The sequence below is a fragment of the Equus quagga genome, chromosome 8, assembly GCF_021613505.1.
Source record: "Equus quagga isolate Etosha38 chromosome 8, UCLA_HA_Equagga_1.0, whole genome shotgun sequence".
Classification (NCBI taxonomy): Eukaryota; Metazoa; Chordata; class Mammalia; order Perissodactyla; family Equidae; genus Equus; species Equus quagga.
Window position 1 is genome coordinate 127,003,306 of NC_060274.1, and position 18,668 is coordinate 127,021,973.

At 52.1% G+C, this 18,668-nt stretch overlaps 2 protein-coding genes across 6 annotated transcripts in view; one reads left to right on the forward strand and one right to left on the reverse strand.

The window, feature by feature from the left end:
- The window catches only part of PRKAG2 (protein kinase AMP-activated non-catalytic subunit gamma 2), a 286,173-nt gene extending 271,483 nt beyond the window's left edge, over positions 1-14,690 (reverse strand). The window contains exons 1-2 of one of the 5 annotated variants that reach the window (XM_046669514.1): positions 14,572-14,690; positions 13,403-13,919 (exon numbers count right to left, since the gene is read on the reverse strand). In XM_046669514.1, coding sequence (XP_046525470.1) covers positions 13,403-13,516 — 114 coding nt within the window. In that variant the 5' untranslated portion in view covers positions 13,517-13,919; positions 14,572-14,690. Of the gene's footprint in view, positions 1-13,402; positions 14,061-14,571 lie in introns of those variants that run through there. The other 4 variants (XM_046669518.1, XM_046669517.1, XM_046669515.1 and 1 more) reach the window with 4 other exon arrangements.
- LOC124243421 (uncharacterized) lies at positions 13,706-16,627 on the forward strand. Its single transcript, XM_046668990.1, has 3 exons — positions 13,706-13,826; positions 13,980-14,786; positions 15,478-16,627. The coding sequence occupies exons 1-3, from the start codon at positions 13,706-13,708 to the stop codon at positions 15,531-15,533; spliced, it is 984 nt and encodes a 327-aa protein (XP_046524946.1). The 3' UTR covers positions 15,534-16,627.
- Positions 16,628-18,668: the final 2,041 nt, after the last annotated feature.

The following is an 18,668-nucleotide window of genomic DNA, read 5'->3' on the forward strand; positions in this document are numbered from 1 at the left end:
GACCTGGAAGCGCCCTGCCAGCCCCCATGCGGCTCTATCATCCCAGCAGACGCTTTTATCCCTCCCTTAATTAAGAACGATTCATTAGCAGCCGGTGAGGCACCCCTAGCCTGGAGAGGCAGGCACGGCAGAAAGGGGGCACAAGCTCTCAAGAAAGGCTCCCCGAGCGAGGCGGGCAAAGATACAGGCCAGAAAGTATCTCGCCTTCATTCTTCGTGACAGAGACCACTGGAACTTGCTGAAACACACTTTATTCCTCCCATGATTCCTCCACTCCCTGCGGCGCCTCCACTCGGCTCCTCCTTACACGCCCCTGCCCGGCTCTGTCACCGCCTCTCCTCCACTTACTCCTTGTGGTGTGTTCTAGTCCATTCCCATACTAGTGGGGTTAAAAAGAGAAGCACAGACTCTGCTCACAGTGCCCAAGGCCTGAGTGTGGTCGGTGCTGTTGGTCTAACCTCACATGGGAAGGAACCAGAAGTCACAGAGGGAGAACAACCCGCCCCACCCCAGGCCCACCTGAGGGCTGGAAGGAATATGACTTGGGGTCCCCAAGTACCCCCCAAGAGCCCCAGAACACTCACTTTCTGGAGTCAGGGTGCAAAATCCCAGGACAGCCCTATTAAATGGCAAATGCCCCAAGGGGACGAGGACAAAACATGGTAACCTGATAAACTGATTCCCCAAAATGCCAGCGGCTTATTACCTTCTCCTAGACTGGAAGACTCCCACCCAATGGAGCACACAGCCCCCCAGAGCCCAGCCTGTCTCCTGTGCCAGCGACTCTACTGGGGCCCTGCCAGCCACGGGGCAGAGGGAGGTGGAGGCAGGCGAGACTCCAGGGGCCCTGCAGGGCCAGTGTCCGCTTCCAGGTGCAGCCTGCCAGGTCTGACTTCCACACCCACCACCCCGGCCCTCAGCAGCCTCACCCCAGACTTGACCTTCAAGTTCCTGGCAAAGGCCATTTCTAACCACCTTCAGTTAAGGGCTCAACTTCCCAGGCCCGAGGCTCCCACTGGCTTTCACTCTGGGCTCAGGGCCTTGGCCTTTTGGACTATCTCACTGTAACCAAGAAGATTTGTGAAATAAATTTGTACATGTACTTAGCCAAAGCATTACAAGGGAGAAAAATGAAGTCACATTTGAATTTACAATTGAAGAGTCACCTCCATTGAAAAGAATAAAACGATCTTCCTGGTGGGGCCATCCCAGAAAACCTAGAGCACAATGGTGGCTGAGTGGTCTTCCCCACGGGCCCCTTTCCAGGGAGAGGAAACCAACATTCCTAGAGTACCACCTTCTTGCTTTTTTTCCACGTATCTCATTTCATTCTCCCCCAAGCCCTCGAGGTGGAGACTATTATCCACATTTTACAGGTGAGAAAACTGAGGCTCAGAAAACATCAGTAAACTGCCCAAGAGACAGGGGAGCAAATGGTGGCACTAGAATTGCAAGCTTGGTCTTTAACGCCCAAACTCACGCCCTTCCACCACACTGCCCTTCTACAGAGCAGATGAAAACCATCACGTTTTCCTGCTACACAAAGGATTCTGTTCTGGAGAGTGTAGTATGAATGGCCACTAGGTCCACATCCATCCACTGGATGGGTGGAGCTCCCCACCTCCTACGGTTCCTTAAGGTGGTGAGGCTGAGAGGCTGGCGCCTAGCCTTGGCCCAATTGCCCCCTCCTTCTTGCTTGGGCTCGGCATCCCATGTCACTCTAGGTGCCAGACCAGTTTCCAGTCAAAGGATTATTATGCCATCGAAAATACCTCCTGGCATATTCATGATGCCCTTACCAGTCAATTAGCCTGAGCAAAAAGCCCAAAAAACTTTCTCAGGTAGGAGATGAAGGAAAAAAACAACTGATACAAAAATGTCCCTAAAAATTGCCCTTTTATTGAACCAACAAGACACAGTTTGTCTGAAAATTTTCTTGCAATATCTGGTTCCCAGAAGACTTGTAAATAATCGATTCACTCAGATTTCTTGGAATTAGTTCACTGAGCTAAGTCAGCATTTGGATCCTCAAAGACAGTCCGCATTTTTTCTTTCCCACTGTGTTAGCTGAGTTTCTGCATTTCCTCACCATCATCGTCAACGTCAATGTCAGGGTTGGCCGTGTGGGAGGTGAGTTCCCTGCGGCTGGGACACGAAAGGTGGAGATGCATGCCATCCTCAAAAGAGTGTATGGTCTAATTAAGGAGACAACTCTGGTCTCCTTTGCCTCAATCTGGGACAACTCTGAAAGGCCACCCCAGTTCCAGAATGTTCCAGGGGGTCAGCTGAGGGCTTTGTTGTGACTGTTTCACAGTCCAACTTCTTTCTCTGCCCCATCCAGCTTTCTTTCCTTCCTCTGCCACTAAAAGACCAAAACTGGAGGCATAGCATCATTAGCTAAGAATAATTTTTAAGTGAAGTTAACAAAGATCATTTGAAGTATAGATCATCATTAAACAAAGAATATACCCAGTATGTCCATTTGACTTTAAGTTGTAGTACATTATGGTAGTAAATTCTATGCCTACAGGCCAAGCCCACATAAATTTGCATTGGGCCTTCCCTGAAAACTGATGTTGTCACATCTAAAGACGGAGGGAGATGGATGGACGATGGACAGACATGCAAGCCTGGAGCCTGGGTCTGCGCTGAGAGGACTCGATGCTCGCTCACTGCTGCCCACAGCTCTTGTCTTAGAGCCACCGAGAAACAGAACTGCTTGGAAATCATTTTCTGATCTAACCCAAGTTGTAGACATCTCTGGCAGGGAGTCACAGCAGGCCAGGCAGTGGGACTGCAGCTCCCCAGAAGCCTCGCCTCAGCTGCAGCCACGGATGCCCGCCTGCCGGAAAGGGTTTCCTCTCTTCCCACATTCCTCGAGGAGAAAACCCAAGCTTTCCTCCCTGCTTTGCCAATGGCCAACCCCGTGACCTCTGGCGAGTCACTCATCCTCTGGAGGCTGCCTCCTCATATGAAGTGGTCCATGGCGAGCTTCCACCCTCTCTGGCTGCCAGGGGCCACCACTCGCGTTCTGGGCCACTTCTGCATCTGGTGGGGAAGTCACCTGGCTGAGGTCCTCCCTTAGACCAGTTTGGTACCACTGCCCAGATTTCCCTCTGTCTTTGAGCCAAGAATATTCTATTACCTGTGCCCTAAAGTCATTTTAGAAATTTCAAAATATACTGAACAAGCAAAGAAGAGTGATGAAGAGTCACTTCTCTGTCCTCCTGACCCTGGCTTCTCCCCACAGGCAAACAGCTCCTCGGAACTGAACGCATCCTAGTGATGAAACGGGAGGTGGGGGCAACACTGCCGAACACCCAGCTTTGGAAGGACCGGGCTCCACCTCCACTGCACGCTTCTCCTCTCACCCGCCCTCATGGTCCCACGAAACCACCTGTCCCTGGGAGAAGGCCCCGTCTTCACACAACTGTGGTGCTTGAGCCAATAGGGACCTCAGATTGCAATCCACTTTTTCATATACATAATACATATTACATATAATATGTGCTTATATAATATATATATGTGTACATATAATATGTGTATTATATATATGGCTACTCATACAATTAATAACAATATATTATTAAATAATGTTAATTATATATCAATCTGCTTAAGATCTTAATATATTAATTATATTACAATTAATATTTAATTAATATATTATAGTTGGTGTTAATTACATCACTATATAATTATATGTGTTTATATATAAATATATAATATAATGTATATAACATAATTAAATATAAATTATATTATGTAATAATTATGCTATATGTGACATATTAGATATATACTTGAGAAAGGATAGATGTTTCTTGTTCTAAGTCACTACGTTTGCGAGTGTTTTGACAGCAGCAAAGGTGAGCTGAGATGGTGGTGGGAGCCTCCAAGCCTGTGAGTGCAGGGCCACACCCATCTTGGTTGAGTCTACTCTGAGCCTCCCATGGTGCCTGACACACGAAAGCTTTCGGTAAATGTCTGCTAACTCAGTCAGAAGAAGCCCACAGGTATCTGACAGAAGAGCCAGCACAGAACTTCCCAATTCCCGGTTTAGTCTTTATTCTAACATTCAGTTATTTAAAAAAGAAAAAATGAGAAAGAACTAGAGAATAAAACCTGTGAAATTATAGAAGGTGGATTATTTATTTTCAAGATGAGAAGGGTAACCCCAAGGGCAAACCACTGGAAAGCAGCTCACAGACCTGGCAATTCGTCTTCCATGTGCCCATCACGTGGGTGGCATCTGTCCTGCCCAGTAGTCCTGCCTCCCACGCCTGGGCTGCCTGGACCGTCCGCGGGGCATCAAAGGCCCAGGGCTGGAGCAGGGCAGAGCAGAGCCATCGAAAACCCAATTAAACACAACAGAAAGTTCTGGCAGGTTGGACTAGAACGGTTGTGAGCCACAGATGGCCTAAACTTCTTTTTCTATGGTAAGGATAGTGACAGTGACAACAAGAGTAATGGTATTTCACAGCGTTATATTAAAGAGAGATGGCTCATATAAAAGTACGCGCCTGGCACATAGCAAGTGCTGCATCAGTATGAGCTAAATCTGATGACAACCATGCCATTCCAGATGGCATCTGGTCATCAATAATAGTGATCAGCCAGAGCCACCATGAATGAAACTACCTGTCAAGCAGCGTCCAAATTGCGAGGAGGAAAAAAGCTCTCTTGGTGCTTATTACACAGTATGCCGCGGACAAGAATGGGGCCTGTGAGGACAGCTTCAAGCCCATGATCCAACGGCTATTTCACGGCCGATGCTGCCAGGCCAGGTGGAACAAGGCAAGGGTTTCCAGTTAGCCCACAGACAGATGGCTGCCTGGAAGCTGCTTGCCAGTCTTATGGAAGCTGAGCGGGGGACTGGGCCGGGCTGCCCGCTCTCTCGGCCCCCATCTCCACCCATGCCCGCAGGACCGAGTCTGGGCAGGTGGTTATGCAGAAGGGACAGAGCAGGGCCAAGAGGAGGTGCTCCGACAGGCACAGCAGCCTGGGTCCTGGAGCCGCCGCACCAGCCTCCTTGCGCTCAGTTTTCTCACAGACCCTGCCTCGGCCCCACCAGCTAGATTTCCCGCAGGGAGAAGAGGGGGATGCGAGGAAAAACCCAGATCTTGGGGAAACGCAGACAACGAGCTGAGGACGGTGGAAAGCATGACGGCTCCATGGGCCTTGGCCCACCATCGTGGGGCAGTGCTGGGAGTCCGGCTGCCTCATTCTGAAGCCCCTGCTCACACGGCCCTACAGAAAGCAGCAGCAGCCTTTTCACCGCTGCCCGAACCCAGCTTTGAAGGCAGGGGCCCTGGTGCATTAGGTCTGGGGGCCGCCACAACACAGCACCACAAACGGCATGGCTTCGAACAACAGCAATGTATTCTCACAGTTCTGGAGACCAGAAGTCTGAAGTCAAGGTGTTGGCAGAGCCACGCTCACTCCGAAACCCCCAGGGGAGGCTGCTTCCTTGTCTCTTCCGGCCTCTGGTGGCCCAGGCATTCCTTGCTTTGTGGCAGAGTCACTCCGATCTCAGCCTCCCTCTGCATGATCTCTGTCTCTCTATCCAAACTTCCCTCTTACGAGGACCCCAGTTCTATTGGATTAGGAGCCCAGCCTGATCTCATCTCAGTTTGGCTAATTACATCTGCAAAGACCCTATTTCCAAACAAGGTCACATTCACAGGTACCAGAGGTTAGGACTTCAAAGCATCTTTTTGGAGACACAATACAACTCATAACCCTGTTCACCTTTATATCCCCAACACAGTGCCTCAGAAACAGACATAAACGAATTGGCCGGATTCCTAGTCCCGGCTCCAACCCTCCCTACCTGTAAAGATGGTGCTCAGCAATTCCCCACCTCTCCACTTGTTATCTACAAACTGAGACCAGGACGCCTCACTTCCTAAAATTCTCCCCTGGCCCCGCAGCATCCTTCCTCCTGCCCTCCCCTGGACAAATGGAGGTCACTCCAGTGCTACCCTGAACTGGCTCTGCACAAAGGGCTGAATCCCCGCCGTGCTCCCAGCAGGAGGCTGGCAGAGCTGCAGGGCTTCCCACAGCTGGGACCTGGCCTCTGCCTCATGGAAAAAAGGCCAAACTCCTGGGGTCACCAGAAGCAAATTGGTCTTCGTTGTACATTCATCAGCAACTTCGCTGCCAGGTCAGAGTATATCAAAACACAGAGGCCTGGCAGAGGCCCTGAAGCCCGGATGATATCTGATTGGTCTGTGACAAGCCATGAGCTGGCAGAGAAGGGCTTCCCGTCAACAGGAAGGAAAGGATGGAGATCAAATTATTTTCAAAGTAGGCGGTGGAAGAGGTGAGTGAGATTCCAATTAACCATTCGGATGCAGGGCTAACCACTGGCTTATGAGATGCCCTCCTCCCCTGGAGGGGAAGCACACCTGACGGCATTCAACCATTTCCCCTGGTCCAGGTCACACACCGTGCAATGGGCACAGTGGGGTCTCTCTAAGAATTCCCTGTGGTTAAGCCTCAGGGACACAGCTTAAGTCTCATGTGGCTGCTCTGCCCGTCCTACAGCAAGGCCATGGTCAATTAACCAAGCAACTTAAGGACTCGGTTTCAACTCGCTGCTCAGCCCTTCATCAGCCTTTGCTCTACATTTTAAGAGACCTTGGCAACATTTTGACACCTGGTTCAGTGTCATGGGGTTATGAGGATGGGTTGGTCCCCCATCCTGACAGAAGTGGGAGACACATGGTACTTCATATGAGCGGCTCAGACTCGCTGTTCTGGGTCAAAGGGAGGGTGGCTGAAGGAGAACGGGGGAAAGAGGGCTGGATTCTAACCCAGATCTTTGGGGTGTCTGCTGCCCTGTGCAGTAACCTGAGTAGCCCCAACACAAGTGAAACGGTGCCCAGAAACAGGAACGTCGCTGGCCGTGTGCTGAAAAAATCAAAATGGGAAAACAGGGAATGTAAAAAAGAATAGCCAGTCAAGCAACAGCATCATTGCAGAGCACATTTATTTGTCCGAATGGTTGTAGAGGATAAAAACTGATTTAGAAGTTATGTGAATGAAGTCTGAGCAGGAGAGAAGGCCCTGGCAAGTCAGAAGTGCTTCCAAGGTCTGTCTTCAGTCAATGGAGCATTCGGCACAAAGTGCAACCCCCAAGCGGAGATGAGCAGCAGAACACAGCTCTGCTAGGCTGCACTGGAGGAGGGCAGTTGAAAGAAAACAGGTGAGGAGGGAGACTTGTAAAGCGCTGAGTCCATAACAAGTTTGTGATTGTGGAAAGACACAACATTGAACACACAAACTATACTGGGCTGCTGCTTCTGTCCGGTCCCTCAGTCCTAGAGATGTCCTTTTGGTGAAATAATGATCCAGGATGTAGACAGCTGCATTTACCATTAGGCTGCTATGCAGTATTCAGAGCTGGGTTTACACAAGGATCTTGAACCCTCTACAGACAGGTACGAGGACAGAGCAGGAGTAAGGCAGCCCAGGCTAGACGGGAATAAAGTGCACAGTTCACTTCCACTGTGTTGTCGCGCCACGGAATGGAGGAAGTGCTTGTTCTCAGCTGGACCATCTGTAAAGTGGGGATAAGAGGACGAGAGAGAGGATCCAGCCCTGGCCTACACCCCAAGTCACTGAACGTGTGATTCTGCAAATCCATGCGTTTTGTGCACGCGCTGCTTATGTCACCACATCAGCCGGTCCACGGAGGTCTCTGCTCTCTGCAGGGTAGAGTCTTCAAGGAAGGGGACTCCTGTATCTGTCTCTGACCTGCCCGTTCTCTCCACAGGACTCTGCTTATCCGGCATTCAGCCAACACACTAGGCCCACACTTTAGGAAGCCCAGTCTCCGGGCAGCCACACGCAGACCCTGCGAGCTGTCGAGGGGCATCCAGGCCTCGTTGATAAGCCCTAGAGCCACAGGACAGTTCTGGGGGCCCCATCACCAAGTAGCTTGAAACCTGAAGGGCTGAACATCATACTCAGGGTCCTATAAGAGCCTATGCTTACGGCACCCAAGATGCACCAAGCTGTGAAGGGCTGAGTCAAGAAGCATTCCAGTGTGGTCCAACAGGCTGGCCCGCACTGGGTTACCCTGGCCAGGAGATGTGGGCATTCATCTTCACTGGAAGCCAGAAATATCCTGCCTTTGTTCAACACTCAGTAGCCAAGGATATCTCTTCTCAATGACAGCTGAAAAAGTGCAGCCGATAGATAGATGGATAGATGCATAGATACACAGATAGCTGGCTGGATGGGTAGATTGATAAAAAGAATAACTCAAGGAGGCAGAAGAAATGGATCAGCATTACACTGCAGAAGTTGAAAATCAATTGCTTCTAAACTCCTATGGACATAAGAACTACCTGGAGAGCTTATCAGAAACGCAGAGCTATGGGTCCCACTCCTCAGAGCTTCTGATTCAGTAGGTCTAGGCTAAGACCTGGGGTTTCATATTTTAAGCAAACACTGGGTGATTCTACTTAAGCTGGTCCAGGAGCCACACGTTGAACGACACTCCCCTAAACCCTAACCCAAAAAATCTTGTTCTGGGTGGTGCAAAGTGACCAAGGTCAAGGCCAAGGTCAAAACTGACATCCCCACTGAGCGGCATGGCACCCCCTTTCCCCTTGCTGAGGCTTCAGTCCACGGAGTTTTAGTGGTGTGACAGGCTGAGCTCTGTCGTCACTTGGTGGTCCAGCCCCCGGGGGCAGAAGGGCAGCTCCCATTACCACCCGCGTCGAGGCGTCAGAGTGCCGAGCAGGGCGGATTTGTTTGGAAAGGGGCCACTAGTAGCAGGCCTGTCACCAACGTGGAGGGAGCCATGGCCTCAAGCAGCGTGAGGGTTCCCTCTGGAGACACCACAGGCAAAAACATCACTAGCAACAGGCCCGCCCAAGCCAACCTTCTGTGCCTGGCCAGCTGCTCTTGGCTCTATTTTTAGTTTGTCTCCAGTGACTATGAAGGATTTCTGGAGTGCCTCTCCCAAGACGGCCAGGGACACGTGCATCCTGTCAGCAGTAAATATGGGGCCACTGCCTCAAGTCTGAACACCTCGAGGCCTGCCTCAGTGTCCCCACAGGCTCCTGCTTGGATTCCTCTCTCTGAAGCCCTCCCTTCCCCTTTGGCCTCCTGCTGTCATTGGCTTGTAAACAGTTCCAAAGACCGGCCAACAGTCATCAATTAAAATGCGTCTGAGATAGACAGATTTCAGATTTAATAGAGAAGCTGCTTTTTCTCAGACAAAAAAAGGAGAAAAGAGCACGCTTGCTCCCAGCAACAGCTTCCCCGGCAGAGTTCTGGCAACACGCCCCCAGCAGAGCTGGGCTTCCAATGAGTCATTTCCAGAGCCATTCCCACCCCCCTCCTTGCTGTTCCTGCTTTGCATAAGCCGTGAGGGCTCAGAGAAGAGAACTAAGGCAGGCATCAGCTCACCACGACTCTAGACACAACGCCCACCTTGCGGCTTCTAAAGGCCCAGTGCAACTCCACAAGGAATGTGCGCTCAGTCTTTCTTCCTCCTCTTCACACTCTCACACCTTCTCTTTCCCCTGACAAGATCCGGGGGAGTTTCCCCATGAAGGTGATCCAAATGGCCTAAGGAGAGGCCCAGATCAAGCAAGGCTGTGTCCTCTGTCAGGCCCCAGGGCCATTCTCCCATCCCACCTGGTCGTCACTTTAGTTAGTAATTCTAAGTCTCCATTACCTGCTATAACCCACAGGTCCTAGGGTGTCCCCTAAATGGATTCCTCCTTCTTGGTGTCTCAGGGCACAGCAGGTGCTATTGGTAGGATGGCCAGGTGAACATGGTTAAAGACATGAGCCTGAGAAGGAGGTTTGCAATGATGTCCCCAACATCCTAGGTCACAGCTCTGTTCATGCATCACAGACAGGGGTGGACACTGAGGCCAGCCGTATCCGAAAGGAACTCATTTCAGTGACGAGACAAGCTACTTGGACACAGGAGGCCTCGTCACTGCAAGTGCCACTGGACACCGCCAAATGACCCACCCACAGGACTGCTAGGGCTACAGGGTCTTTCAGGAGCCACTCCTTAGAATCCCAGACGTCCTTGGAAATGGCATTCTCTGGACACCCGTGATCACCTGGCACTGGGGGATGAGGAAGTGGATGCCACCCCCTGCGATTTGCTGTGACTGAGCTCATCATTTTCTCCCAAGTACTGGCTCCTTACCCCAAATATCTCCAAACCGCAGGTCTACTCAGCTCCCGTGTCCCTCACCATTCATCAGATGCTGAAGCTCGCCGGTCTGCCTTCTGACCTCTCACCTCTCCCCTTCATTTGCTTTCTCTTATCATTATTGCTGTTCAGCCCTCAACCCTTACTTTGGATTTTTACCAGAGCATTTGAATCGGTTTCCTTGACACTAGTCCCTCTTTCCATGACTCCACTTTGCACACTGCTACGGGGCTAATTCTCACGAACCATTGTTCTTATCACCTTTAACTGCTCCTTAGTTTAGAATCTCCCCCAAATGGTCGGTGAGACAATGACTTGGGTTCAGTACTTTATCCCAGGGAGTGGGGGAGTGAGGCAGACAAGCCAGCAGGGGTACACTGACGAACAGAGCACCACTGCGGGCAAGTGGGGCTGGACCCTGCTGGGACCCTTTGAGGCATCCTGCAGAACACACATCATAACTGCCCCACTGCAGGATGGGAAAGGCTGGGGGTTGCCCCTCAGGGCATAAAACCAATCCCAGCACTTCCAGCCCTGCACACTCGGGCTGAGCAAACTGCCAGGGTGCTGGAGGACTCCTTCAGGAACGATAAAGACACAGTGAGAAGCTGTGGGGTGGAGCCGGGCTGTCTGGCAGGACTGCAGTGAACTCTGGGTGGGCCCTGGGCACGTGGGGCAGAGCACCAGCAGCAACTCGGGCAGCTTCTCCCTGGGCCTGCCTGCCAGGTAGGGCTGCCAGATAAGATACGGGATGCCCAGGTAAACTTGGATTTCAGACAAACAGAGGATAATTTTTTAGTATAAATTGATCCCAAATAGCTCATGGGACATTCATATACTAAAATGTTGTTCATTCTAAAAATTCTAACCTAACTGGGCATTTGGTATTTTTATTTGCTAAATCTGGCAACCCTATTTCAAGGCCCTCCTTGATCTGGCCTCAATCCAGTTCTGATGACCCTGATTCTCAAACCCTTTCCTCCATGAGAAGGGCTCTTCTCTGTACCTGGAAGCAGTCATCCAAACCCCTCACTCCCAACTTCTCACACGGGTCTCTGTCCTGCCTACCATCTCTGGGCATAAGGTTGCTCTGAACACATCTGTCTTCTCTCCCTTCTCTCCTCCCAAAAGCAGGTACTGTCTGCACCGGTCATCTTATGCCCTTGGGTCGTCTGCAGCAAATGCAACCCCTGTGAGGATGGAGCCAGAGCCCCCCATTCACCCTGGATCTCACCATCAACGACAGCGCCACACACATGTGGTGGAAAAAGTGAGTGAACACTGCTTTCGGTAACGGCTGGATCATGCCAAGAACATTGTCTAAAGCAGCCCAGGTCACACCAGCAGCAGGAAGGGTGGTCAGAGGACCCCAACTATATAGTGGCTGTTCCACTTTCACAGCCTGGCCTCTCAGTCCTTTTCTGGGTCCTGGATTGGGTCCTACACTACCACTAGCATCACCCTGGAGCGCCACTCCCCCCCTCCCCATTTGGGACCAGCCTCACCAACCGGCCTCGATACAATGTGGCCTGCACACCGGACAGTGTCATTTTCTTTTCTCTCTCTCTCTCTTCTTAAAATTAGGTGTTCTGATGTAGATGTAATAGCCATTTATATAACACTTTAAATTTGTAAGAGCTTTCCGTGATCTGTTTTCTTTCAACGTCCCTGTAAGGTAGGCAAAGTGGAATTATTATCTCTGACAAAAGGGAGAAACTGAGCAGTTCAATGGCTCACTCAAGTGATCAGTGCTAAAGGAAGGTTTGAGGTACCAAATAAAAATTTACAAACATGGTCAAAAATGTCTCACGTTAGCAATATAAACAGGAACATCTCATTTTCAAATAGAATGCTTATTCCTGCATATGTGGGTCACCACTCTGGGACCACACAGCAGCCAGGGGTCCAGTCACCTGCTCCCTGAGCGTCCCCCTGCCAGGGAGGGCTGGCCACCGGGTCCCAACTTCAACCTCCTCCCTGAAGTACCCCTCAGATGTCTGGGGCTCTACTCTTCCTCATCCAAGTGTTACACACGGGCACAAACACAGGACGAAAGTCCCTAACCGGGTTTGCTGTGGAAAGCGAGTAGCCAGCTGCCCCACCCCAGTCCCCCCGCTGCTGTCAGGGAGGATTAGCTTTAATGAGGTGACAGCCCTGGAGGGTGGGACACACTGTGCACTCCCACCCTACGCCCAAAACCAGTCATCCAGGAGAAGAAAATCACATTTTCCATGGAGCCCTCTACTCTGTGTGTGCGTGTGTGTGGTCTGTGTGTGTGTGTGTGTCTGTGAGCGCTGTGTTTGGACAAACATTTACTATGTTGGTGGAGGTCGGGGGTCTGACCTAGTTGAGTTTTCTTCGGGTGCAGGTAAGGGCAGAACGCACATCCCCCCACCGGCCCCCACCCCAAGGGGAGGCTAAGGGAGGCTGTGGCGGGCGACGATAAGAGGCTGCCGGCTAGCTGGGCAGGCAAACCGTAGGGTGGGCGCTCCACCTCGCCCGCCGCTTCCTCCAGCTGGACAAAGTCAAGCGCAGACCAATCGGTGTCGCCAAAGTCCGGGCCAGGTGCTGGTTTGGCCGGGGCTGACATTCCCAGCCGCCCCAAATGCGCTAGGGAGCCCCGAGCCCCAAAATGCCCGAAATGTGCTCCCGGGGGGCAGGCAAACGGAACGGCTGCAAAGGAGACCCCCGCCCCAGGCCCAAAGTCATCGCGGGGGAAATTGGGGAAGAGGTAGGTTCGTTTGACAACGCAGCTACACAGCCAACCCCAGCCACACCGCCTGCTGTCCCCACCCACTGCCCCTCCCCTCCCAGCCATCCCCCGCAGCCGCGCGCGGCTCCACCTCCCCAGAGCGCAGTCCACACGGTCCTTTTTCAACAAAACAACGCGACGCGCCGCCCCCGGCACCCGCACCAGGCGGGATCCGAGGCTACGCCCAGGCGGCCAGCAGCCGCGCCCGGCCCGGGAGCGCGCCCCTCAGCCTCGCGCCCCAGCCCCCACCGCAGACGGTCGCTGGGCCCCGGCGGCACGCGGGTGGGGAGAGACGAAGCCCGGGCTCCGCGGCCCAGCCCCTCCACCGTTCCCCCGAGCGGCCCGAAGTGACAGGAGGGGCACGCACGGCGCGCGAGGCGTCCCGCGTTAACCGCTTCCGCGCCGGGTGGGCGGCGGCGCGAGGGTGGGGGCAGGGCCGGCGCGCGGGGACTCACCGGAATGTGCACTCGCAGCGAACGCCGCCTCTGGCTGGGAGTTTTCTTGCCGCTGCCCCCGCCGGGGCTGGAAACATCTTTCTTCTTTTTGGTGTCCATGGCCGCGCTTCCCATAACTTTAACCAGAAGTTAATTCCGGGTGACTCGTTCCTGGAATTCGGTCCTCTCTTTCCTTGCCCGGCCACTGCTTCTGGCCTCGAGCCGCGCGCTCTTTATTACTGTCTTTCCACCCTGAAGACGCCGCGTGGGGATTTCCGCGGGGAGGGTGAAGCAGGTACCTCGAGTCGCCGCCACCCGGGAGGGATGGCGGTCACCGTGGACGCCAAATTCAGGTGTCCTCTTCCTCCTCCGGGCTCATCGGAGGCAAAATCAAAGCCAAAGGCTGTCCTGGTTCTCGTCTCTCGCCGGGTTACGCGTGGCAGAGGTCTCCTGCTGGGTGACAAAGTTTTCTTCCTTTTGCAAGGCGAAGCAACATTTTCCACTGTCTCGGCTCCTCCCACAGACTCCCAGAGGCAATCTGAAAGGCAGGTGCAATTAAAAACAGTAATTTGGAAAACAACCTATGCCTGTGCCTAAGAAGAAAATCTGGCGAGAGTGAGACAGTTTGCATATAAAGATAATTCTCGGCTGCAGAATAAACCAGCCCTGAGCCTGGAACTAAGTCCGTCCTCCTCTCTGGGCGAGAGGGAGGGAAGAGGGGAAGAGGAGGTGCAAACGCCAATACTCTTCGCAACTGGGCTAGAGCTCGGCTGCCAGCAGAAGTTCTGGCGGCGGCTCGCGCGGCTCTGCCAGCTGGAGCCCCGCGGGAGAGGAGGGCAGGGCGCCCGCTCTGTCCCACCGCGCCGCGGTCCCGGGGACAGCGACGGGACAGCGAGGGGCCGGGCCTGGCACCGACGCAGGCTGGGGAGCGCGGGCGGTGCAAGGCGGCGTGCATCGAACAGGAAGTGCACGGCGTGCAGCGCCGCTCTCCCGCTCCCCCCGCCGCCTAACGCCGCCCCCGGGTCGCCGCGTACTGTCGCCTGCCTGGCGGGCGGGGGGGCCCCCCCTCCCCTGTGGCCGCGGCGGCGCCGGGTTCGCTGGGAGCTGATTTCTGATCCCGCTGGTCCCCCAGTGTCTCTGTTTATGCCTGGCTCCCTGAAACACGCACACGCGCCGTGGTCCCCGCAGACCTGGCGCGGCGGAAGCATCGGGTTCGGAGGGATGCGCATTGACCCGCACGTGCTTCCCGGAAAACCGCGGCGCCGGGTCGCTCCCCGCCGGCTTGCGGACCTGAATGAGCACAGAGGGCGGTCTGTGTCGTTGGGGCAGTGCGGGTTTTCACCCCCCCAGCCCCGCCCCACCTGGCTGTTTTCACGTTCGACAACAGTTGCGCAATGCATCCGCGGTAAGTGTCTGGGCGCAGTATCAGCACAGCCCCCCCGCCCCGGAAAACGCGGGGTTCCCAAGACTGCGGAAAGAAATGGGTCAGAGAGAGGGCTCGAGACGCCAGGCGAGGCCCCCACGTGCAGCCACGGTCTTAGAGAGCCACCGCGTTGCCAACCTGGCACCGCCCGTAGCCGCGGGCTCATTGGGGGGGGGGGTTTCAGGGGTGGCGGGGACCCCCCCAGGTGCGCCCCAGGGTGGCGCTGCCTTGGCCGCGGATTGGAAGTAGGATGAGTGTTGGGTCGGGAGTCGCTTCCTCTTCTGCTCTAGGTTCTGAGGACGTGGTGGCCCCAAAAGTCGCTCCAGTGCCCTGAATGCTGACGTCAGCCCCGCTGTTCCCCGTAATCTGTATTACGGGAGGCCGCCCAGAGAAAGAACGCGACACAAGTCGCTTTGGGCACGCCAAGGGGGCCGGCGAGGAGATGGACAGAGGTCTCTCCTCACAGGAGGGGTTCGCCTGCTGAAGGGACACCGCTTACGTGGTGCCTCCCCTCAGCGAGAAGCAAGCCTATTTCAGCCACCCTTCCCGTTTCCCTTTCCCACCCAAGTTTCATCATCGGGTGTAAAATCCCCTGCAGGCTGGATGGTTGCTTGGTTCGTAGGGGTGAGTTCGGGTGCCTTTGTCTTCCTTCTCCTTCTCCCCTGGTCGCCAGTTCAGAATGAAGCCAGATTGGAAAATCGTCCCCGTCCTGGAACAGTGCTGGCTTGACAGAAAGGTCCCGAGGCTCTAGAGGGGACCACCGTCGGAGTTCAAACACCAAGTGGCCATCCCAGCCCCGCCCGTGTGGAATTTCTCGCTTTGACCTTCTTCTGACCAGCTGCCTGCAAGAGACAGGAGACTGCATTATTCCAGTAACTGCTGGAAACATTGGTTGGAAGTAGAAAAGAGTGTGCCTTTAGCCTAATGTGATGGAGTTTGGAGGCCCCGGGGAGCCCACCGTTACCCACTCAAAATTACTCCCCAGCTGTCATTTCAGTTTCATCTCTTTATCTTAAAATGTTAACCCCTTTTACAATGATAATTTCCCAGGGATGCAGATCACTCCATTTGATGAGAACTGGTTTTGGAAAGGGAAGAGGGAGAGATGAGAAGGGAGCAAGGTGACAAAGGGAAAGTCAGGAAGTGCGGCGAGGAGGGGATTTGAGGAGGGGATTCCGTGTGAGGAGCCCTGTGTTATTTCTTTTCCCAAGCGCTTGGCCTTGGCCAGTGCTGGTTGATGGGCCCTATTTAGCAAGTATTATAATATGTACTTTTGTCAGTTGATTTGTGTAAAATATGCCCAATCATTCATTAATAAAATTAATTTGTTCTCTGAGTTTATTTTGTTGGAGTGCAGACTTTAGTGCCTGGAAATCCTAAATTAATACATTTTACCATATTGCCTGCATTTTATGAGCTTTTTTTTTTCGTTCCACATGTTAATTTTTCTGAAACCTGGTTGTTTCTTATAGATGGTATCCGAAGAGGCTTACCAGCCATTTTTTCCTTCTGATATTAGTAAATTAATTATATATCTTCCAATCATGGAGTCTTAGACTGAAGGGAGCCCAGTGATTATTTTGTTTTGGGGTGCCGTCTGAAATCCCATCTTCACTTCCTCCTTGCTGCATGTAGTTATTTTAGCCAGTATCTAAATGTGACATGCCCTGCCATTGACTCCTTCTCAATGCCCTGACCTATGACCTCCCTCTAAAAAGAATGCCATAAAGTCTATACTGAACAAAATACCAAAATTCTAGATAAAGGCAGCATTCTGATTTGCCTTTTGGCTCAGGCTCCAATGTTGGTCAGCTCAGCACTGTTACTGATCCTGTCTTTATGTAAAATTCTGATTTTTTTGGTATAAAATAAAGCTTATATATATTTTTTGTTTTTCAAGATAAAGCAGAGGTTCTTAGTGGTCACCAAATATCTATGCACTCGCCTACCTTTTCCAGCAGCCTGGCAGTTAGAGTAGGAATATGTCATTGATTCTGGCCAATGACATGTGAGTGGAAGCAGTGTGTATTACCTCCAGGCCAAGCAGTGAAGTGTTGGTGTGTCTCCCCGGCTTTCCTTTTCTCATGCTGCCAGGATCCTGGAGACCACGTGCTCCAGATGGCTGACAGTGAGATGGGGCGGGCAACTCAACCCGTGTTGGAATTGGTTGAGTTGGGTTAAGCTACTGAGATTTTGATAATTATTTGTTACCACGGCATAGCCTTGCCTGTAAGAAAATATTGCTTGAAATATTATTTATCTTGATGACTAATTTTTGGCCACCCCCTTAACTTTTACACTTAGAGCGAGTGGCTCATTTGCCTCACCCTGGTGCCACCCTGTCCTTCTGACGGATGGAAAGATGAGGAGGAAAGGTTGGCCGGGACTTCAGGCTGTCCTGGGAACCACCTCGCATGCTCCAGGAACACTGCTTGAGTCCCAGCACTGCCCCTGAGGTGCTGTGTTACCGTGAGCAAGTCACTTCATTCCCCCTGTCTTAAGAGGAGTGGGATGGTCCTTAGAAGATTTCTACGGCCTCTGTAATGGGGACGTGTATTTTGTCCTGATTGTATTCTGTATGTCTTTGTTAATTTTATTGCTTTAGGAATCCCTTTTTTATTGAACTCTACAAAAGTATCATTGCACAATGAATTGGAAATTAAAAACAAACAAACAGAAGGCCCCTGGTCCTTGAGCACAGATGGTTTAGGACAGTGCTGCTCATGGGAGGGAGGCGTACTAAAGACGTTTCCATTTGGGGCATCCTTTCTCTAGGCTGATCGTAGTGAAAGTTGCCGATACACAGCGCCTAGTACATCCCAGTGCTGGCACGTTGTCACGTCCAGATTTTAGCCTATCTATGGGGGAAGATGTTACTAACCCCACATTACACCACACGTGTGCTGGCGTAACTGCTGTACCACCCCTAACACCTCGGCCTAACATCACCTGCACATTTGATGTTCCCATTTCTGAGTGCTGCCACCCCAGGGCTGCAGGTCATCACACTGGCCTGCCACGACAGTGTCACCTCTCCCCCAGCCAGGGCAATGTTCCATTCAGAGAAGATAATTTAAAATGCTGCACGGAGGACCTGCAACCTAGTTGAGAAGTGAAACACAGAGTACAAGTGTTAACGGAGAGAAACCGCTGCTGGAGAGCTTCTGAAGGGGCTACCCCATGTTCAATTTCACTTAACCTAGTTTTCCTGCTTACTCGTCCCTGCCCCCACTCTGCGTTTTTTGTTTTTTCCATTTTGTCTATTAATATCTCATATAAATGAAAATGACTTTGGAAACCATGAGTCATCTTTGTAGAACATTGACAACTTAGACAGTCTTCATACTGGTGATGTAGTCTTAAAGTCCAGCCTTGCCCCGTACACTTGGAATGCCACAGTCAGAAGGAATCCTGGTGACCATTTAGTTCAAGGGTCTGTAGACAGATGTCTGTGTCTGATGAATTCCTATACTAAGTGGTAATGTGTTCCACTGTCAGAAAGAAGAAAGGAATTAACTTTTTGTCACCCATTAGATGCCAGGTATATTAGGTAGTTCATAGTAATTATTTTACCTAATTTCTATTAAAATCCCCTAAGAGAACTCTCATAGACATTTTACAGCCTAGGGAAACAGCTAGCCGTTAGAGCTTTCATATCCATTTAACCTCTATCCGTTGATCCTAATTTGCCGTGCCCTCTGAAAACACATTTAAAAATGTGGCCCCCTCCCCTTTTGAAAGCTTTGCACAAGGCTAACAATACTATTTAGGAAACCCCTTCATGGTGACCTTGGACAGGCTGTTCAACATCCTGGCTGCCTCGGTGTCTCTACCTGTGACGTGAAACTGGGGTGACAGCAGTGG

Coding starts and splice junctions, on each gene's coding strand:
- LOC124243421 (XM_046668990.1), top strand. CDS start 13,706: ATGGCGGTCACCGTGGACGCCAAATTCAGGTGTCCTCTTCCTCCTCCG. Junction 13,827..13,979: donor CCGGGTTACGCGTGGCAGAG/GTCTCCTGCTGG, acceptor CCTGTGCCTAAG/AAGAAAATCTGGCGAGAGTG. Junction 14,787..15,477: donor AGTTGCGCAATGCATCCGCG/GTAAGTGTCTGG, acceptor CCTGGTCGCCAG/TTCAGAATGAAGCCAGATTG.